General features: G+C 39.6%; 1 protein-coding gene across 1 annotated transcript in view; it reads left to right on the top strand.

Annotated features, from left to right (window-relative positions):
• The first annotated feature begins 207 nt into the window (after window positions 1-207).
• The window catches only part of pde11a (phosphodiesterase 11a), a 57,027-nt gene continuing 33,230 nt past the window's right edge, over window positions 208-24,004 (top strand). Inside the window, exons 1-3 of the mRNA XM_026911916.3 lie at window positions 208-2,919; window positions 4,489-4,647; window positions 23,280-23,369. Of these exons, the coding sequence (XP_026767717.2) occupies window positions 2,137-2,919; window positions 4,489-4,647; window positions 23,280-23,369 (1,032 nt within the window). The 5' untranslated portion in view covers window positions 208-2,136. The remainder of the gene's footprint in view (window positions 2,920-4,488; window positions 4,648-23,279; window positions 23,370-24,004) is intronic.

Here is a 24,004-nt window from a genome sequence, read left to right as displayed (position 1 = left end):
AGTCTGCCCATTTTCCTCTGATTTCTCTTATCAATATGGCGTTTCCACTCACAGAACTGTCACTCACTCAGTGTTTTTCACACCATTCTGTGTAAACTTTCTGAAATACTCATCAGGTACCAACATCCAAGCCATGATCAACGTCACATAGATCACACTTTTTCTTCATTCTGATGTTTGACGTGAACATTACCTGAAGCTCTTGACCTGTATCTGAATGATTTTTGCATTGTGCTGCTGCTAGATGATTGGATGATTAGATAACTGCATGAATGTCCAGGTGTCTGAGTGTTTCTAATAATGTGGACGGTGAGTATAAATTAGATACTGTATGGAACCCTACTTGTGACTCCACTACATTCAATCATTTTAGTGAGCTTGTAAACTATGTCCTATATATTTTACATTTTACAAGTTAACAGAGAAAGAGACTGGTGGCCACCGGGCATCATGCTTTGGGATTCTTTGGATAGCTGTCACAGATTGAGATGTCACATAATACACTCACTAATCTTTATTAATGATGTAACTCATGATGGTAGCAGCAGAATGAATTCAGAACTGTACAGAAACATTCTGTCTGCCAATTTACAGAGAAATGCATCCAATCTAGTTGGGGGGAACTTCATCATGCAGCAAGACAATGACCCATTGTCACTGGGTTGCCGGCTTGATGCAGTAATTGCAAGCAAGGGATATGCAACCAAATATTAAGTGTTATTTACTTTAATTTACTTTAAGACTATCCATTCCAATACTTTTGCTCACTGAAAAATTGGGTGGTCTGCCACCAAAGGTGCCATGATCTAAGTTTTTTTGACACATCTAGATGTAAACATCAGGAAATGAAAGCTGAAATTCTCATATTCATCCTTTGATCCCAAACCCAAATGTCTTCAGTGTATAGCAAAAGAAGTGGCCTTGCCATTTTAAAGAAATTTGTTGATAATCAGCCTTTGGGTCAATACCACTTTTGGCTGCAGATCTTTTGGGATATGTCCCAGCTTCAGACACCTGGATCCTGATTTTTGCCCATTCTTTCTGACATAATTACTCAAGCTCTGTCAAATTGGATGGAGACAGGTGGTGGCCAGCACTTTTCAAACCTTGCCACAAATTCTCAGATGTCTTTGCTATAAAGTGACGTGTAGTCGCATAGACATGCAGTCGTGATACATCCACCCATTAGTTCATTTATAAACTGCAATACCTGCCACAACCACTGGAGGCCGCAATTTCTTAAAACTCTGGTATCACCATTATTTGTTTTCTAAGGTTTGCCAGATTTTAAAGATTTTAGTATAATAAAGGGGGCATATTTATAACTCACAATAAAGAGTGTCTTACAAGTGCCTATAAACTATCCATCTAAGAGACAATAATGCTATGTAATGGATTTTTGTTGTTGTTTTTTGGCACCTAAGTAGGCAGAGGTTTCACCACCATGCACAGGCCTTTATCTACATGAGCACTAGTTACTGAAAACACAGGGACACACGTTGGAAGGAACTAAAATCTGATTTGAGAACACTGAGCTTTCAGTTCGTAGCCTGATAGGTCTATATTTGAAAGAAAACCTCCAGATGTCCTGTTCTGAGCCTGAAGTAGAGCCTCAAGGAACAAATCATTATGATTAACATTGCTGAGAGCATTTCTGACATGAAATACGTGGTTGTGACGTGGGTTGGACATAAAGGAGCGCATCATCTGACGTCACTGGCGGATCTACGACACGCTGCTGTGCTCTCTGCTCGCTCCACTGCGCTGCTGCTGCTGCTGCTGATGCTGATGCTGCTGATGCTGCTGCTGATGCGGCGCGCCGGTTCACAATGAGGCGGAAGCTCAAGTTATTTGAGAGAATGTTCTCTCCGGTCTCTCCGCTCACATACAGCAGCATCGACCAGGACCCTCGGCGTGTCCCACACTGTGTGGAGATGTTGAGGATGCGAGAAGTGAACATGGACTTCGTGGCAGGTCAGAATCAACTGGATCAAAACGGATGCTGAAGTTGCATGGGTTTATATTAAACCGGGCTTGCATAAGTCTCTTGCATATTTATGCCTTACTTAAATATAATATCGAATACTTCCTACAAACTGGCCATTTCTTTTGCAGTGAGAAACCATAGTGATAAACATGGCAATGCCTAATATGGTGTTTTCGGATGTTGAAACTTTCCTGGATAACCACCCCGAATTGTTTGAGGACTATCTGAACAGAAAGGGTAAATACAGCATGGTAGAAAAATGGCTCAAAACCCACCAAGGGAATAAAACTCCGGCGAGTTCCGGCACGGAGCCGGAGAAATCGGCTGTGTGTAAGGACAGCTGGGCGAGTAAAGGCGATGGTCTGCAGCGGCGAGCATCGCAGAAAGAGCTGCGCAAAACTTTCGCCCGCTCCAAAGCCGTGAACGCGAACCGGACGTACGACGAGCACGTGAACTCTCGCGCGCAGGAGCCGCTGAGCAGCATGCGGAGACGCGCTTTACTGAGGAAAGCCAGCTCCTTACCCCCGACCACAGCACACATCCTGTCCGCGCTGCTCGAGTCGCGCGTCAACATCCCACAGTACCCGTCCACCGCCGTGGACTTCAAGTATTACCTCAAAGAGCACAACGAGCGCGAGTTCTTCCTGGAGCTGGTTAAAGACATCTCCAATGACCTGGATTTAACCAGCCTGAGCTACAAGATTTTGGTGTTTGTGTGCATCATGGTCGATGCGGATCGCTGCTCGCTGTTCCTGGTGGAGGGCACTGCGAATAAAAAGACTCTGGTTTCCAAATTCTTTGACGTTCACGCCGGGACCACTGTCCTGCCATCCCTCAGCAACTCAGATGAAGTCCAGGTTCCGTGGGGGAAAGGAATTATAGGTTATGTTGCTGAGCATGGAGAGACTGTGAATATCCCGGACGCGTATCAGGTGCGAAAAAGTGCCAGCTCCTGAAAAATGGATCTTTATTTATTTATCTCTCTATTTATTCTGTGATATTAAGCCATTACTTTGCTTGGCAATGCTGTGAAGGGGTATATTTTCAGTCATGTAGTATTACCAGAAGCTGATCATTAACTACCTTCATGAGATTGTAAAATAATGAGCTGGCTGAGGCTATTGATTTGCTGAATTGATTAGCTTAACTAAAAAAATGCACTCTCTCCATTTCTCTCTTGTATGATCTTTCGTGCACTTCGACTCCAGTTAATTGGTCTGTCAATCTTCACTGACGTTCACTAACAAGGGAGGTTTCAAACATCTCAAATGAAATAAATTGTTAAAGAGTTCAGGGGTGATGACTACTGATGATTGGTTCTTATAGCTGTAAGTAAAACAAGACAAAAAAAAAAAGATCCTGGACTATGAAACAGGCAACAGATGGACATCTGTAACTCCAGCTGAAGTTGGGAAAGCCTTTCGATGTAGAGAGTCAAGATATTTATAAGATTTATAAGCTTCTAAGACAGCTTTCATTTCATAACAAAGCGGCACTTTTAACAATCAACCATATCAGATGTGAATGAAATGACTTGAGAATTATAGTAATCTGTGCCTGCAATTATCATCAGTCGGACTATCACCGAAACAAATTGCCCTGAGGTCCTGAAAAGTAGCACGCTGTTAAATGAGTATTCCATGCACATCCAGTAATCCTTAACATGAGGAACATTTTAATAGATTGAGTCAAAATTTGCTAGAATCTCTGTTGATGGAAACTCACAAAAGTTTGGAGCTCACAAAATGAAAAGTATCACAATAGTGAGTGATAGGGTGAATTCAGTTTTTGAATTTCCAAATTTCTAAGCTTTCTTGTCATTAATAAAGCAAATAATGAAGGAAACATGTTTATATCCTAATCTAAAGAAGCACTGCTTTATCAAGACTGACTGGAAACCATTCCTTAATGACATGTTTGGTAATTTGGGACATCTTGAAATAAATTGAATTATAAATATCTGTACATGATTTGAACTAACTTTATGCTTAATTTGACTTTATATACAGAGTATATGCATAATAAATATGTATAATATATTAGTCATGACAATTAACCTTATGAAAAAAAAAATAGTCAAAGCATATGTCATTTTTCCTACCTCAAGATTTTTGAGGTCAACTTCATGTTTGATGGCAGGCACACCCGCTTATATTATGTCACATGATTTAAGTCATGTTAGTTTTATCAAACATTTCCACAAGGGCTTAGTAACATATGTTGTGACTTCCAATTATCAGGCCAAAAAAATCCTGCTAAGTTAAACTGTTCCACTTTACTTAATGTCCCAATATACCTGAATTCATCCTTTATTCTGCAAAACCTCAAGTTGCCATATCCTTTAACCCCTGAACCTCGTAGGATCTGTTTGGTGGATCCAGACTCACTGAAGGGTTCATAGTAGCTACTAAATAATTCTTAAGGATATAATTGAATAATAAGCCAGAGATGAAATGCTTGTATCACAAAGTATTATGCTGTAATGTTTTCTCCCTCCATAGGACCATCGTTTCAGTGACGAGATTGATAAGTTGACAGGTTATAAGACCAAGTCACTGCTGTGTATGCCCATCCGGAACAGTGATGGAGAGATCATAGGAGTGGCACAGGCCATCAACAAGAGTCCTAGCGGCGCACTATTCACTGAGGATGATGAGAAGGTAACATATTTTCACCTGCTAATATTCTGACTTCTGGTCACCCGTATTGCCTTAGTAAACTAGACATATTTATGAAGTTACACTGCTGTGGAGAAGCAGCGGTTGAATCTAATAATATAACTAAAATTACTGGGTGCGTTTATTAGGATTTATATAAATTGTTTCAAAGGAGCTATAGGACTGTTTGTTAATCACACATACTCAGGCTATAAAGAAAGGACACTGTCTCTAAGGGAGCTTGCTATGGTTGTGTTTGGTGGTAAACAGATGCCAGGAGCCGAGCACTGTTTCTAGATTTGTCCCTTTAGCTGCCGTTAGTGTAGAACTCTGACTATGGAGCATGCAGTCGGGAGAGACTGTATGCATTGCAATGGAGGGGGCTAACCTGCGCCTGACCTGACATGTCCTGCAGGATAAGGAACCAGGTGCACACAGATTAGTGTCAATGGCCCTGGCTGTTGACTGAAGGGCTCCTGGTGTTCTTTGATGTTCATGAATTGCCATCCAGTTAGGCAATAATGAAAGTTCCCACTTATTGCATAGAGCCTTGCTTTATATATTATATATGCATGGGTGCTGAAGTTGCACACAGTGACATTATCTCTGGCTTTGAATTGATGACATTGTTCATTCTTCTTTAAGGCTTTGTCCACTGCAAACCCCCACTGAATTCACTTTGCTTGTCTTTTTGCCCAAGTGTGAAAGAAGGCTTTTGAAGAGAAGTGAGACACAAATTTGTCATAGATCAACAAGCATTTATCATGTGAAAACAAATGGGTACTGTTAGGACTCAGCAGTGAAGCAGTAAAGGTTGACACTTTGAATTGCAGCACCACCAAGCTGCCTCTCTCTTCCAAGATTGATAGCAGAGCTGTCCTCTGACCTCAGCTTCCTTCCTTCAAAGAAAAAAAAAATTGTACTGTACACATATACATATACATATATGTATAATGCCAATACATGATATTTTTTCTTCCCATAAAAATGCCTCAGTACTGATTGTTGAAGCAGTGTTATGAAAGCAGAAGGTTGAGGTTGGAGCAGTGTTGGTTGAAAGGCTGTGAATTTGAATTTACAAGGCTCTTGGATTGAATTCTAGCTCACTTCTGTTATAGTCACTTTGGATAAAAGAATCTGCCATGTGAATAATTATAAATGAACTAATTACACAGATCTAGTTCTTAATGTATTTTGTTATAAGGATTTACGCATGTTACTCCTCCCCATGTGTATCCCCACCCCAAGCTCCAGGATGCAGTGAGGGGTACCTGCTAACTTCCACAGCCTGAGTTTAACTCTTCAATACCATGCCCTCCAAACTGCTTTCCAAAGCCTCTCTAAAGAAACACGATCTGGAATGTTGAATTAGCTAGATGTGCAGCTGGATCAAATGTCTGTACTCACAGCAGTACTTTTGTAAGCAACATTCCAGCAAATGACACTCACAGCTAGATATTGCAAACATCTAATGTCTTCTTTGTCATACAAAATAACTGACACTGGCAGGGAGGACCACCTTCTTGCAGAGTTTTTTCACATTAAATATATCATTAACATAGTTAATATACCAGACTATCTTGAAATTTTTAGTGGCTAATTACAGAGCTTGTTTTTGCTTTTTTCTTTTTTTTTTTGCTTTTTTTGCTTGAGCATTTATTTTACCTACCAGATATCTACCAGGGTATGAAGACAGGTAAACCAAGGTATTATTTAAAAAACAAACATAAAATTAAAAGAAGGATGATGATTTCCATCTGATTGCAGTTTTGAACTAGTTCCTAAGAACCCTTCCCTTACATTACTGAGGCTTTCAGATGGACTTGTTCATGTCAGTGGATCTGCGCATATGCATATTTTCACATTCCCGTAGCCCCAGAGCACATATGGTTTTGCGAGTTGCCTTGCAAGGACAAACCAATTCAAAGTTCTTCCCACTGGAGTCGTTCTAATGCCATGGATATTCTCGAGTATACAATCAGCCTTGTCACCTCTGATGGGCATTAGATACTGCCTTTATTGGATGACTGGCTCCTATGCACCCCCACCATGAAGCAGGCCATTCAGGACATGTCCTGACCTCCTGACACACATTACGGTGCTCTGTCTCAAGCTGAACACAGCAAGAGCTCCCTAGCACTGAAACAGACCACAAAATGAATCAATGTGAAGCTAGATTAACTGAAAATGCTAGACATCCTACTAGACATACCCCAATGTATCAGCTTGCAGCTCGACCCCGAATACCACAGCCAGATGCACCCTTGTCTTAGTGCGAAAAGCATGAACTCTAGCTCACAGGAGACACTTTCTCATGAAAGGGGTTTTCTTGGGAGCAGTGCCCCATCGGAGAGAAAGCTGGAACTGAGGGTGGTCTAATTGGCCCTCAGGGTCCTCTTACCTGTTCTGAGACATTGCCATATGTTGGTCCATTGGGGCAATGTTGTGACAGTCACATGCATTAATCACTAAGGTAGCATAAGCTCAGATGGTTCTCTCTGCCTTGCATGAAAACTCCTCTGATAGTTAACCTTGCTGAGAGCAACTCAACTACCGGGACTGCACAATGGTGCAGTGGACACACTACTGGGGCATGTTGGCAAGGTGCAAGTGGATTCTTTTGTTGCTGTCAAGTGAAACATTTGTGGTGCTCCCTGAAGGATACAGACAGCCTACTTGGACAACGTGCTCTGGCCCATGACTGTCTACTGTACAGACGAGTCTCCATCTACACCAAATGTGTATGTGGTGGCCATTGCAGTATGGCACAATATGATGGATATTATCTGCTGGGGTCTCACTGCATGACGAACTTTCTGAAAGGAACAAGGTGCTTTCATCGCCCATGGTGTGTCAATAGCCCGGTGTGGGCCTCTCCTTATGAACACATGCAGGATGCTGAACTGACATAGGTCTTGGCAATAAGCTCACCTTGCATGCATTGGTTACTGGATGACTTGAGTGTGACCTTGTGGCTATACCCAATTTTCTAGTCAGTCACTTGACTTTGCAGCAATCCATTAAGATGAACCTACAGAGTGTTCCATGTGATGTCCAGTATGGATATTATTTAGAGAAAGGTCCACTCTCTAAAATAGACCGGGCCAAGGGATCATCATGTCATCATCATGGCTGAAAGGTGAGCAGAACACCCAAGCCCACTGTGACATGTATCTGAGGAGTGTCACCTCCCTATGGGCAACACTTACAGGTGTTTTTTTTTTTACAGAAAAAATAGCTCTGTGACAGTGTTATTTACATAAAATATTACATCATATGCTGTAGTCACTTCATAACTTTGTTGGAAGGTGTTGGTGTGTGTGCACACAAATGAAGGTATCAAAATTATTCAGTGTATCTAGTGGTAATCTGGTGTTCACAGGACCACAGTTACATATGTAACTAGTGTTTTATGCTTACAGTGAGACCCCGTGCAAACCCTATACTTTCATACTAGTAGAGTTTATCCAAGAATTCACAGCAATGGTCTGGAATCCACATCAATACATAGTAATTTAAACAACATTATGGGTAGGAAGAGTGATTGTTTTATTGTCAAAATTGTGATTATTTACATTATATTTATTTTATATTCATTTTATTTTATCTATATTACTTCACTACTTTATTAACTTATACTTTTCTAACTAAAATTATGAGCTCCAACATTATAAGCCACATGCAGCTACTGTGATCATCTTTTCTGACCCTTTTTTGGTTAAATCGTATCATGCTTTTTCATATAATAATATTCATAATGTACTACAGTATGTTTTTACTAATTAAAACATTTACCTCTTAGAGCCATGAAAGATAATCTGAGAGAGCCCTGGGCAAATCCATGCAAATGTAATGATGAATTCCATGCATTCACATATTGAATGTGCAAAAGTGCTCAATTACATAAGTTAATAAAGTAGCAAAGTAATATAGATCAAGATTAAATAATATAACAAATATAATGTTAATAATCATAATTTTGACAATAAAACATAATCACTCTTCCTATGCTTAATGTCGTTTAAATGACCATGTACTGATGTGGATTCCAGAGCACTGCTGTGGATCCTTGGATAAACTGTACTATTACGAAACTGTAAGTGACTGACAGCCCATAGTAAGTACAATAATAGTTTCAGCGTAGGGAACTATTGCTAGAATTGGACTTTTATGTAGCAAACATAGAGAAGCAGAGTGATACAAACAGTAAAATGTACCAGTGCTGTTATACTAAATATCAGCACCCTTGGAACACCACTTGTCCAATCATAGTACCGGACCAGAACTAACTGCTGTACAAAATTTCTATATTTTTATTCCTATATTCTGTAATCTTTAACTCCTACTTCAGTTGTTGTTTTCCAAAGTCTAATCCCAGGTTAAACACACAGCAGTGACATTTGTGTAGTCATCACATGCATAATGCACCCATAACACTGCATTTTGCAATTCTGCAAAGGTCTTTAAAATTCAGATTGTTTGTTTTAAATGATCATGAGGATAGACATGAAGTGAATATAAACAAAGAGTTGATGTATGGTACTGAGAACTGATGAAAACAAAGCATGGTATCTACAGTGTAGATAAGTTCAGGGGTATAAGAATTTGGGAATGATATCCAGTCAATTTCAGTTTAGATTATGGCAAGATTATGGCAACTTATGTTACATGTATATTTATTTCTTTATTTCTTTATTTATTTTTGCTGTGAGATGTGTTGGGGTGAGACTGGGAGACGGACAGCCTTGACATAAACAGGGAATTAAATCTGAAAATGAAAGGTAACGAAATACCAAAACTTTTGATAAATCAAAAAATACCAAGGTCAAGTTCATAAATGAAATTTAAGCATGCTGGCAAGTGTTTGCATTGCATCATTTATGTTGCTCATATAGAAAATCTCTTACAAGACAACCTTTTGACAATCGAAAAAAAAGTAATTAAAAGTAAGAAGTAAAATCAAAGTAATAAAAGTAAAAGCTCAAGTTCACTTACAGGAAAACTGAAGTACCCCAAATTCCTCATACTTGAAACCATTTACTAACATTAACATTAACAGTGTGAGTCTATTAGTGCTGGATGAGCTCTTTGAGCTCTGTGCTGTATAACTCCAGAGAAGAAGGCCAGGGCTTCAAAGACATTATCGCATATATTAAAGTTTGTAGAAAGGCAGCCTGTTCATGCGGTATATAATCATCTGAGAGTTAACGACTAATTACTTTCCATATGATTTATTTTTTAAATGATAGACCTGCAGAAACATGGCAATCCACCTGCTATCCTTTCATTAAAATGAGGGAAAACAGTCTTTCATTAACTCTGACCCACACAGACGCAAGTCTTTGTAAACACAGGAGGGATATTTATACTGTGGAGAGATTTATCAGCTTTTAATTTAACTGGTGTTGAATCCCCTAAGACTGCTGTATTTAGATGAGCACAGTGCTATGTTTGTACACATATTACTCTGACAGGAGTGTGAGGGGGAAAGAGAGGATCTCTGTGTTCCACAAAGCACAAACACACAGCACAAAGGCCCTGGTTTTTATTGCCAATGAATAAATGCTCAGGACTGGTTTTCAGGGCAAAGGTTAAGCCTAATCTGATTTTATATTAAATGATTAGTGGGGATTTCTTTTTGTTGAGAATGTTTTATACTGAATAGGTTTAATCTATGTTTAGAAAGGTGGGCCTTACATTAATGAATAATTGAGTAATCAAAATCTTAAGAAAAGAGGAAGCCTTTTTACATTTACATTAGTCTTCACAAGGAAGTTTGGGATCAGAGTGCAAGGTCAGCCACAATATGCTGGCCCTAGTGCGGATAGGGTTAAGGGCCTTGCTCAGGTGCCCAACTATGGCAGCTTGGTAGTGCTGGGGTTTGAACCGCTGACCTTCTGATCAGTAACCCATAGCCACTGAGCCACCACTGATACAACTGATACAATATAAAGAGACATGCTTATTTTATTCACAATATACTCATACTGAACATCCTTCTTCTGCAACTGTATACTGTAATGATTTATAATCCCACTATCCGGTGACACACAGAAGAGGATAGGTTCCCCTTTTGAGTCTGGTTCCTGGTTCATACTCTTTCTTCCTCATGCTGTCTCAGTGTGTTTTTCCTTACCACTGTTGCTTCTGGTTTGTTCATTAGGGACCTAGTTCGGCATCTGTATTTCCATAAAGCTGTTTTGTGACTTTTGTCATAAGTTCTATACAATTAAAAATGAATGAACTGAAATGAGAAAAATAATTTCACCGTATAAAATAACTCTAGACTTCATTGTGTTGTAGACTTCAGCTGTGTTAAGGTATTTAAAGGGGCACTCTTGACAAGATTTCTTAGTTGGAAATACGAGGAGACTCTCTCCTCAGGAAGAAGAAGCTGAATATCTGATTGAAAATTCTGGCTATGATTTTTCAGCCTTTCTTCAGAAAGTCTTCCCAGTTTAATTTGAGCAGCGTAAATATAGTACATGATTTGTGTCTCTCTCGGAAATGATGAAAAACACTGTATTCGGTAAGATCTGCCTCTTGCCTTGATTGGCTAGCAGTAATTACTAAATGCTATACTACTAATGATTGCTTGCTCACAGTGAAACTTCTCTAATGATTGAATTGTGTATTTGTGTAATGCCTGTTGGAGTAATGAAGCACTGATGAATGTAAACATGATATCGATCCAAACTAGTTGCTAAATGCTAGTTTTTCTTTCCAGTAAATTTATATATGTTGCTTAATTCAAATACCATTCCTAATCATGCATATAGATCTGACATGGCCTATGTATTCCACTATTTGCACAATCATTTTCATATCTTAAAAAGATCAAATTATGTAGTAATCCCACTATTTTATTGAGCACTGCATTGATTTTACAGTCCTGAATGTGCTGTTGGGTTAAAGCCCCAAAAGCAGTGCAGCAATACCAACACTGTGCAGTGATTTACTACAAGCATTTAAGTAAATATAACGTATATATCAGAGAAAATAAAACAAGCAACAATGATTTTATGATTTTAAAAATGTTTTTTTTAATGAATTATTCAGCCCTACATTGGATTAGTATGATTCATAACCCTCTCTTGCAGAACACTGTCTTGCTCTGTGTTGGCCAATACTAGCTATTGAATGCATTAAATCAAATGGACACTAAAGGCAGTAGTAAGCAGAATCAGAGGGCCTCCGCTGTTGTTGCTGCAATAAGACCTGTGAGGTAATTAGATATTAATTGTACTGTAGGCACTTTGAATGGACAACGACTGTATTTCTAACCAGCTCAAAGGTGCTTAGCCAGACAGATTCATCTTATTAAGTTACAGGGGAGAGAGATAGAGAGGAAGAAAGAAAGTCTGAGGTGGAGGGTAACTACAAAATTAAAATCTACTCTATGTGATGTTCATAACCTAATGTATAGTTTATATGGTCTTAACTGGTCACAAGTAAGAAAAAAATCAGGTTACTATTCTGTTACCCCCCTCCCCTAATTCTCTCAGTTTCTGTCTGTCTTTCTCTCTCTCTCTCTCTCTCTCTCTCTCTCACACACACACACACACACACACAGGTTAATCAATATCTACCCCCATCATTTTCAGAAACCTTGTTGTCTTGTCTCTAAATGCCTTATAGAAATGCTGCGAGAGACAGATTATTCCCAGGAACAGCTAGAGTAAGGAAACAATCATGAGTGGAGATTGAGAAAAAGAAGAGAGTTGGTTTGTGGAGGGAGAAGTTAATAGTGAACATAGAAAGTGACCTATGGGCAATAGAGTGTAAGTGACAAAGGCTGAGGAGGTGACTGTAACTGAGAGTTGATTTGAGAGTGAGCAAAAAGATCAGGGACCCTGGTGGTTATCTGGGGTTCATAGAAACCTATGAACTTACCACCGGGGGCAGTGAGAATCTCCTAGATAATATATTCCCCAATGTCTAAAGGAAACAACACAACACAAAGGAATAATATAGGAAAGGTGTTTGGAGATAACTGCCTCGCTCATGCCATTGGATGGGGTGATGCTAAACATCTAGAACCTGGACATGCCTAGATAGCAGGCCAAGTAGAGCATAAGGTTTTCCCATTAAGGAGAGGCCCTTAGGGACTGCAGCACAAGGAGAAATCCCATGCCAGGCTCCTGGGGAATTGTGGTGGATGAAGGTGGTTTGTCCCTTCAGAAAGACTGTAACAAGTTTCTGAACCCCAAAGGAGATGCCGTCCACAGTGCTGTTACGCAGTGGAATACATACACCATGTACACCTTTAGGGTAGATGGGGGATTATTGCTGTCTAGCAGTCCCTGAAAATGGTTATTAGTTTTGGGGATTGGAAGGTGCACTGGATCCAGTTGCTGACATGTACACTATTCCCAGAAGTTGCAGTCCTCAGTTGGCAGTTCACTCTGAAGGGTCAAGCCAACAGGTACAAGACCTGGCTGTGGGTGCCAAATGTTTCTATCCATTTGGCACAGCATTTGGCAGAAAGTACTAGCATCTTACCGACCATTTCTGGGTCATGGGCAGGATTTTGTGACCTTGACACATTCTGTGCAACTTGGGAAGAAGTTGAGCATGGCATGTTGAGATCTGGCATCCTGTACAGTCAGCATAGGGGATGTCCAAATCCAAAACTGCTTCTTTAAACATTTGTTCACAGGGCAAAATATGGTAATTTGCTGTTTTTTTTAGTAATTGAATTTAAGTCTTACTGTCCTGAAATTTAAACACTGCACACCAATGACTACGCACTTAAATGGACAAACAGACAAATGATGTCCCAAATACTTGGCAACGTTAGGTCGGGTGGTCCGGCAGGCTGTAAAAAAAAGTCCTGAGGCGACACATCTGTTCAGTTATTGAGTGCTCCACAGCAAAGAGACAGAGAAAGCTCAAATTTCATATGCAGATAGACAATGTATTACTTTGGAGGATGACGTGCAGCTTTTGTTGATATCATCAGTATTTTATTTCTATGAAAGCTATTTTTGCACAATTTGCATAATACACTATACCGGTGACTACACCACTAGGGGGCCTGAACAAACAGGCTAAAATGGTCAATGCTGAGGCAGAGAGCACACTGTTGGTGTCTCTCTTTCAGCTTCCAGAGGACTCAGACATTAGTGGCGTGAGCGTGAGTCTTGCAGTATAACGTGTTAATTGCATGGCCAATCTGAGAACATTGTGTGATATAATGGGTTCAAGCATGCTCAAGTATGCTAACAATATGTACCCACAGGCCTGCTAGTTGGTTGGATAGTAGGGAATGTGAAAAACACCAAGTGTACAAAAAAGCCTAGGAAGAAACTAACTCAACAGCAAGAATGAGGTGTGAATGAAGGGAAACAGATTCCCACCTTAGTTTTGTGTTAGCACCCTAGTCAACATTGCAGGCTTAGTAGTGAATAACACACCGTAGGTGCAGCAGGGGAACCTACTTGACCACACTGATGGGTTATCCACAGCCCTGCTAGTAGGTAGACTATTGGAATAAATTCTGGATTAAATTGGAGGGAGGGCCAGATGCTGCAGAGAAATGAGGGGAGAATTGAGGGAAACTGACTTCAGCCCCAGTATGCCTGTTATCGGGATCCAATTAACACTGAAAGCTTGGGGAGAAAGTGAAGTGAAGTGATGTGTGGCCAAGTACGGTGACCCATACTCGGAATTTGTGCTCTGCATTTAACCCATCTAAGTGCACACACATGACCTTCGGGGTACAAGTCAGACTCTCTGACCATTAGGCCACGACTGCCCCCAAAAGTGCACTGGATGGTGATGGAGACCCACTGAACCACACTAGTGGTAGTTAAGCACAGGCCTGCAAGTCAGATAGATGGCAGGGGATGTGAAATGCTAGTAGATATGGTGCTGAGGTAGAACCAATCACAGTGGGAGAATGAGAGGTGTGTGTAGCTACTGGGCAGAAGTAGAGCTAATGTGCAAACAGTGCAGTGAGTGAAGCTAACAATGATACTGAGAAAACCAGCTTGATGCTAGCAGATACCACAGAATCCTGTAGCATTCTCTTAAAGGCATGAGAATGTTAGAAAAAAAAAATTCACTGTGGCAGAAGAGAAGATAGGATTGGAGTCTATTCCCAGCTTTAGAGGATAGATACCTGTTCTCCCAATGTCATTTTACCATGGACCACTGTAAAATTGTTCTCTTCAGTAAGAATGCTTCACATGGATGTGAAGCATTCTTACTGAAGCAGTCACAGAAGAATGCTTCACATGGATGTGGCTCGAGATCCCCAGTGTTTGGCGAACCGGATTTTGGCTGTTTGGTGTGCACGCAAATAAGGATGGAGTGTTCACATCCATTAAAACAAACCGAACTAATGTAAAAGTTTGATAGGTCTGCACCAATCCAGAGAGCTGTAGTTAAGAATCGGGAGGGTGAAAAGTGAAAATGGGATTGGGGAGTAGCAATGATGTTGAGAATCTAATAAGTTTGAGAGCACGCTGCCTGGAGAACACAGCAAACCCAGTTTATCATAGATAACTACGGGAAGTAGCAGCTGGTAATAGGTAACAGGACTGGTGTACTAACAGCCAGCCTAAAAGCTCAGGTCTCTTGAATGATGGTAGAGGGTGCAGTGCTTTTTCACTGACAACACTGATCACAGCATAGTTCTCAGTACAGTACGCAAAGCTATAATGGGGTTCTCAATACAAGTACCAAAACCTATAAAAAGTTATTAACTTAACTAGTCATCAGATACCCAATATTATCTAGCAGGAATGTAGTTGAACTTAGAACATGCCAGATAGTGAGTGAATGTCTCCAGTGCATTCACGCCTCCATTAAATGAAAAAGCCAGTTAGGCATTAGGAATGTAGTTGAGAAAAACAAAACAATAAACACAGTCAGAGGCAGAGGCTCACTAGTGTGCATGTTCTCTTGAGTGCAACTGTGTATGTGTTTGTGGGGTCTGGCATCGAATGCCCTGTCATAAGACGCTAATGATTAATGAGCTAGTAGGTCAATTAATCAACAAACTCTGTATCACCATCATGGAAATACAGACACATATATAAGCACTTGCACTCACTGTGCTTGATAGTGTGCACAATATTTTAAAAGATAACATTATCCATTTTAATCTATGAATGCACCAGAGCTGGAAGATTATGAATGACAAGCTGTGGTTTCTCCACACAGGAGGGTATAATGCAGGCCAGGCAGCAAATCAGTGTCTCAGCCTGTATTTAAGAGTATATGCATGCGTGTTGAACTCAGTCCCACAACGTCTCTGAGGCAGAGCTTAGTGACACTGCTGATGCACTGCTCTGATGTGTTTTTTATGTGCTTTTCAGTATGCATTAGCATCACATTAATGCTTGCACTGCTCGCCACTGAATTAATGATGAAACTGTGTGCGTATATACATGTGTGTATATGTGTGTGTATACAGAAGATGTAGAGAAATAGAAACAGAGGGAGATATAAACAAGAACGTGTGGGTGATTATGAGTGCAAGGAAGAGAAAGACCTAGAACAGAGTGTAGCTATTGTTTCAACTGAGGCTTTGCTTTGAAATGCCATATGAGCAATAAGTAGTGTAGGCTCAATGTGCATTTGTGTCAGCAGTCATTGGCAAACATTCAGCTGTGTCAGGATGTAGAGAAGGAATCACTCAAACTACTATACTAGATACCCCTACAATGGATGGCTCAGACATTTTTTTTATTAATAAACTAAGATACGTTATGGTGTCATTCTTAGCCAACAGTATACTCCAAATTGCATTAGATAAATTCCCCTCTGGATCGTGGTGCTAGTGGGATCGGCATTATGAACTTTTTTTTTTGGCAGATTCATACACCATCACATTCTCACTGTTCTTTTATTAGTAGATAAACAGTCTAATGAATATGGGAATGCAAGAGAAAAGTGTTTATTTTCCCATTTGTTCATTTTCTTTCATTAAATTTAATTCCCATATTGAACAACAGTTTTTGCACACATGTCAAACAATATATTCATTCATTCATTCATTCATTCATTAACCATTCTTAACCCTGGATTGGACACCAGTACATCATAGTCAAATAATAGATATTTAAATAAATTATACAAAATTCATAGATATTAATGTAAAATCTACATGTATAAATAGATAATTAACAGACCCAGAGGGTTTCCCCTGGGTACTCTGGTTTCCAACCTCACAAAAATATGGATTGGCTACTCGCCCTTTTGTGGATTGAGACCTTGTCATGGTGAAGGGGCTCATGTACTTGGTGAACAAATCTGAGGGGAAAGAACAAATGTGAAAAGCAGGATTATACTGGCTGTGTGCGCATGTCACTCTCAAATTGCACAACTCCACCTGTGGCGGTAGGAGGAGTTCCTCTGGTGGTTATTGGGTGGTGTGTTGATTGGCATGTCTAGGAAAATACTACTCAAAATTCCAATAAACAATTTTGAAATTAGTCATTTAATGTTAAAATGGGTGTGGGGCTGCCACATTTCTCTCTCATAGAATGAAAATAAGCATGAGACACAGTGGGTTTGTGAAAATAAAGAAGAGCAAAGTTTACCTTAATGGCTGCCCACTCTTCCAAATACAAACAAGCAGTCGTGTATTTTCTGGGGCTGAATTTCAAACACTCATAAGGGCACTGGGCAGGGCATTTCATATGATATATATTATGTAGGGGGCAAACGAAGTGAATAAGATGCCATTTGAGATTTGCCTTAACTAGAAGATGGCATATTTTACTTGGACTGTGGGAAGAAATGTACACTATATGGCCAAAGTATGTGGACACATAACCATCATACCCATATGTGCTTGTTGACCATCCTATTCCAAAGCTGGTCCCCCTCTGCTGCTATATCAGCCTCTACTCATCTGAAACAGGTCTGGGCACCTTAGTTCCAGTTAAAAGAAATCGTAATGCTATAGCATACAAAGACATTCTAGACAATTATAGTGGCCATATAGTGTAAGATAAAGCTACGTAGTGGTTAAAAAACTGTGAGTAGATAAAAAAGGTATTTGAAACATTAAATTGCTGTTTAAAATTGCTTAAATTATTTAAATTGCTGGCCTCCTTAATCTAACAGAAAAAGGACTTTTGAAAAGAGCATAAACTACACAAGTCTACTACTGAAGGTTTTTGTGCTGGTAGAGAAACAATTCTAGCCAGAGACATTGGCTTGCATTGGCTTGCATGGTACTTGGACAAGAAGGGTAGTCAAATTCAGCACAGGTACTTAAGTATGGCACGACTTGCTTGGCTGGTGACTTGGAAGATTATGGGTAATTTGCCAAGCTGTGCCATGCTGCACTGTCTAGTAGAAAAGCAAAGTGTTCCTGCCTGGATTAGGGTTAATAGGACCCACCCCTGGATAGCATGAGATGCTAATGTGTCTTAGATACATTCTATATGATAGAATCAAAATGACTGAATCAAAAGCAGTTGCAGAAGCGAACTCTGAGGCATGGGAGGAGTTTGGAGAGGCCAGGAGTGAAGACTTTTGGGTGGCATCAAAGACGTTCTGGAAAACTGTTTGGCACTTCAGGAGGGGGAGATGAGACCGTGCACAAACTCTGCAGGGAAAGGTCTGAGTGTGAGTGCAGTGAGAGTTGAGTCCACATTCATAATGTTAAGTCAAAAGCATTTAATGTGGATGCCAGACTCAAAGGTGTGTCACATATCTCCACTCCTGTTTGTGGTTTTCATGGACAGGATATAAAGATGTACCCAAGTTTGGAGAGGTGTGGGGAAGAGGTGTGTTATTTTGTTCCCAGCCCTCCTAGCCCCTGAAATTTTATGGAGATTTTATGCAAATAAGCTGTGTTGGGAACATGCTTTGCACTTTCCAGGTGATAAACACACACACAGTAGTATGCAGAAATCAGCCTTTCCAAAACTTTTGTAAATCCAGAAAGTTTTGTAAAACTTTTCAGATTTCTGTCCTCACCTGTGGTCATAAAGCTGAAGGTAGTACTCAAAAGAACAGCCTCAGAAATTAGGTTCCTTAGCAGGGTTGCTGGGCCTGATTCCCATGATAGGGTGATTTGCAATCTTGGAGTAGAACCATTGCTCTTGCAAATCGTGAGGAGCCAACTGACCAGATGCCCCTGGTCAGCTCCTGCTAGAACTGTATCCGATACATCCCACTGGACTCAGAACCTGCCCCGTGGTCTCTGTCTGGTGGGATGTGCTGAGAGATTATAACTCACAGTTGGCTTGGAAATATCTAGGCATCCCCAGTCGGAGCTGGAATCTGTGATCAGTGAGAGAGAAGTCAGACTGCTCCATCACAGCCAGGAAAAGTGGAATGAATTAATTAATTGAATGAATGAATGAAGACTCTAAATTCTCCCTAGGTGTATGTGTGTCCTGTAGTGGCCTGTAAACCTATCCAGGGTGTATTCCTGCCTCCTGCCCAGTATTCCAGGGATACATTCCAGATCCACTGCAACGCTGACCAGGATTAAGTTGCTACTGAAACTTTCTAATAAAGTTTTAAGACCAAAATGTTACATATGTTGTATGTACAATAAGATTATATTGCATAATGTATCTATTCAGTACTGGGAGACTCAAGGTCTAATCCATTTAAATACACCTCTCAGCTTTTTTGTCCAATAACCATTGTACGGTGACCCCTCCCCTACCATAGCATATGTTTACTTATACAGAACTCCATTATAATGGGTGGTAAAAAAAAATAAAAAATCTCCTGGGACACCATCTACATCTCATGCATGGGGTGTTATGTGTTAGACTTTCTGACTGATAAAATTTGCCTTCTGAGGAAGCTAGAAGTGCTATCATCTGCAGCTGCAGCTCGCCTCCTGTTTTATATCCTGCTTAATAACACAGCTGCTCATCGGGGCCAAAGAGCATGTGGGCTTCTCTTATTCTGAATATAAACATTAAAGATAAAGATATGACCTGCATTATTTCTCACACACAAAATCTTAATGATGGTATCATCAATCTTACTGTGGTGTGACTAGGTTCCAGACTAAAGTGCTTATTTGTAATATCTGCTTCTCTCACCAGTGTTTAGTTTGAAATATTGGAATAAAGCACCATAAAATCATTTAAGGTAGCACACAATTTTATTTCATTTGTTGTTCTTGGGGTGGTATATATAGTGTGGCAGTGCTCGGATTGTGGTAGCAATCCTGTTATGCAAACCTTTCGTAAAATTGCATCTCAAAAGACAGTCACATTTTCTTATAAAATGCTAGTAAAGACAGTGAAGTGATTACAGTATATACATACATTTTTGCTTATGTTGTTGCAGCAAAACTTCCTGGGATGCATTGCATTTTGTAGTAATTTACTATAAAATGTTCAATGCTAGATTTTTTCCCCACAGTGCATAGTGCTTAACCACAAAATACAGTAATTTAAAATGTAATTTAAAAATTATAGCAATTTTTAGTGTGTAAAAAGACCTAGCTTGGATAATTGGAAATTGAAGTCAGCCCATTTCTTTTGTGCTACTATATTTAAAATGATGTTGCCCTTGTTTTCACAAATTATTGGCTTTTGCTGATCTCATTTTGGGTGGTTCTGGACATTTTGGGTGAATATGGCACACAGCCACAGACACAGTTAATGAGACTGAGACAGTCTACTGCTTGTTCACTGGACACTGATTAAGTGTAGACTAAACTGTGCTGTCAATAGAGACTTGCTAATGAAAGGCATTAGTAAGAACAGGCATGGGCTCGATCTGACAATGTTTAGAGTACATGGATTGAGGGATCAGAATGCTTATTATATTATATAACTATTCCTGGTGTGCGTAAGCATTGTGTGCATCTCTAAAACTCCATGGTGACACGAGCATGGAATGAACAATCAACCTTTTCTTGTAAGCATCTCATTATCAGCAATAGACATATCACTCCAGATGTGCATTTTGGTGATAATCATCTGCCTGTTCAAACTGAAGCATGATGGAGTGGTGCTCGCACATTTCATTAGGTGCATGGCTGAAATGACAACAAAGCGTCGCTGAGGGAATCTGTCGATAATGCTCCACTCAGCCAGGGTCACTTCAGTACTTTATTAACCCATCCTTTAGTCTAGTGTCAATACAGCTTTCTCCTGCTATACAGCCCCATCTGTGACGCAGCCCAAGCTAATGGGTGAGCCGACATAATCCAATTAAACCAAGTCAGGCTTTTCCTCGAATCCCTGCATATGCAGCAGAAGGATTCATACCTGGCTTCCTCTGGTCCAGCAGAGAGGTAAACCTGAGTAGTAGTTCCTGCTGGAGGAGAGCCAAGTCCTCACAGTACCTTAGGGATTGGAAAAATAATCAATTCTCAAATGTATTGTGATTCTCTGTCCAGAATTATTCTGAAAAAATGTCATAATCAAACTTTTACACAGGCATATGCATACATTTTTCAAACTTAAAAACTGTCAACGGAACCAAATGTTCTGGTAAAAATTGAATACTAAGAATAATGGATGAAAATGATGCACGTGGTCACATTTGGGAATAGGGATGAGACTGAAAAATAATTTAGACTACAGAAATCAAGAATAGCATTGTTTCAAGATGCAGAGAAATTTGTTTTATAATTGCATTTTAGCACCCAAAATCAAAACTGATTCAAATCATGAGGTGCCTAGAGATTCTCACATTACCTCTGCATGTCAAGAGGCTTGTGAAGGCACTCAGTAGAGAATACCTGTCTCCCTCAGTGTGTGTGCTTAAGTGTTGAGTTAATACAGTGAGGCTGGTGCAGGTTTGCCAGAACACAACAGAGGTGTTTCCTTTGAAAAAACTAATTAAAAGGGGATCTTAAAGAGTTCTAATAATGTCCAGAAGGAGAATACATTCTGTGAACGAGTTACTATTTTGCTTTTCCACCTCAGTAAAGGAGCTGACCATTAAATAAAATAACAGAAGTAAATGCACATTTGTTATGACATTGTAGCAAAAGTCAGCATGACTAACATGGGAGAAGTGGAAACTAAAGGTGTGTTGTCCTTTATTTTTTTTGTGTGTTTTTGTGTTTTTTGTTCGGATGACTTTAAACCGTTGCTTTTGTTTGCTTGCTCTCCGTTAAACAAAGTATTTTTTAAAGAAATGTAAAACACAAGTTTGTGTTCGATGAATCAGTGGCTAGCCAATCATGGCATTAGTACACAAACTCTACCTGCAATACTGCCTGGTGCAGGAAAGAAAACGTTCCTACTGTGGAGCGGAAATAAAAGTTTCCTGGAACTAAAATTGTCACCAGTCACTTCAGTGGAAAAACATTAAGCATTCACAAGTTCCTGAAAAAGTGGCGTGATTCTATTCCCTATATTTCATTATGTTTCATTTATAAAATATAAATGTTATATTTCATTTATAAAATATTAGGACTGACCCGTGCAATTTGTAAGCAGTTGTCAGCAGTAGACATGGAGTAAAATAATGTTCTGAGCTAGTGGAGTAGCTCTGCGATACTCAAATGTAAAAATAAATGCGTGAATGTAAAGATAGCTAAAAAAATGGACTGATTTAAATATTTTTGGAATAGAACTGAATTTGACAAAGACTATGTTTATAAATAACACACACACACACACACACACACACACACACACACACACACACATATATATATATATATATATATATATATATATATATATATATATATATATGTATATATACATTTGTAGGACATTATGCATATCCTGCTTTATAGTGCAGAAAGAAACTCGGTTTTTCATTTTTTACATTTGTTTAAATACTGCTGTGTACCACCTTTAGACCTCAGTTTACATAAAAGTCTCTGAAAGTCTTTTGAATGGAAGTTCAGATGTCAGGGAAGCAGTGAGAATGCAGGATGCTGTTGAAGGATTGGAACAGTGTCCTCCGCACCTCAGATGACGTGGTTTAATCTTGGTTTCGATGTTGTTTTCAGAATTTTTAAGCTTTAGGATTCTTCTCCTACATGCACACAGCAGGATGTGCACACGCATGTACATAAATAGTAAGGATAAATGTATCAACATGTATCAGTAAATATATCAACATGACTACTATTGACATGGCTTGTGAATGGGCATTTGTTGTGAAGAAGTGTAGGCATTCTGTGCTTGTGATTGCTGGGTGTGTGTGTATCTAACATTCAGTCAAACGATGACAGGTTAATATCAGCAAAGCCCAGACATGACAACGTTTTACCTCCCTGTATGTTCATTCTTTCTTTCTCTTTCTTTACTCTCTATCTCACACTCCTCCCTCATCTCTCTTCTCTCAAACTCACCAAAAACGAACAGAATGTTAGACATTAAAACCTAAGTTTTGAATATTTCATACGAATGAGTGAATGTTCTGAATCAGTAAATGAGTCAGTGGTCTGTGCTAATAGAGCACTCAGAAAGGGAAATGTTTGCTGTATTGATGAATCAGTCCTTGCCAATTGAAGCTGAGTAGAAAAGGCCATGCTTCATAATGTTCAATCAATAACTCATTGTAGGGTCTATTCCACAGTAAAATGTGACTGGCTATTCAGAATACACACAATTATATTCTATACATATTAGATAGTGTAAAATCAATAAGCATGATATAAACAGTAGGCATGGGAAAAATAAGACCTTGGATTGTGTGTTTGGTGCTGATTATTGCTCTCTTTGCAGGTGTTACAGATGTACCTTCCCTTCTGTGGAATCGCTATCTCCAATGCTCAGCTCTTTGCTGCATCCAGAAAGGAGTATGATAGGAGCAGGGTAAGAGAGCTACAATTGTTAATGGAACAACCCGGTGCTTCGCTGCCAAACAGAGCATTTACTACAGAGCCACCTACTTTCAGTTAAAGAGGAAAAGAGCAGTGATAACCCATGTAGTACTCCACAGTGCAAAAAAAAAAAAAAAAAAAAAAAAAAGAAAAATCAGCAGTGAAGTCCAAAGGATAGTTGGGGATACAATGGTCTGAATCTCACGTCTCATTAATAAAACCCAGTATAGGCCTTCACCCCCTGCTAACAATGTGTGTATGTACGTACTGATATATAGCTGCCCACATACTCTCCTGTTGCTACACTGTTTTTTTGAGAAGGGTCGGGGTCAGGATCAGCGTGTGTGTGTGTATGTGTGTGTACCACATTTATCCCAGAAGAAAGATTGAAAGATAATGATGATGATAATGATGATGATGAGAGAAAATAAGAAAGGACAGGGATTATTGATCATAACTCATTGTTTTACATTTCCCACAGTATTTTACTGGGTTGAAGAAATGAATTGATATTGTACACATCATGAGTGAGTCAAGCATGAAAAGGATTGTTTTGTGATAGGCTACACTGACATCGCAATGTTTATTGCTTAACAACTACGTGGTCTAACAATATTATGAACAAAA

Source organism: Pangasianodon hypophthalmus, chromosome 5 (assembly GCF_027358585.1).
Source record: "Pangasianodon hypophthalmus isolate fPanHyp1 chromosome 5, fPanHyp1.pri, whole genome shotgun sequence".
Classification (NCBI taxonomy): domain Eukaryota; kingdom Metazoa; phylum Chordata; class Actinopteri; order Siluriformes; family Pangasiidae; genus Pangasianodon; species Pangasianodon hypophthalmus.
This window is presented reverse-complemented; position numbering and strand designations above follow the sequence as displayed.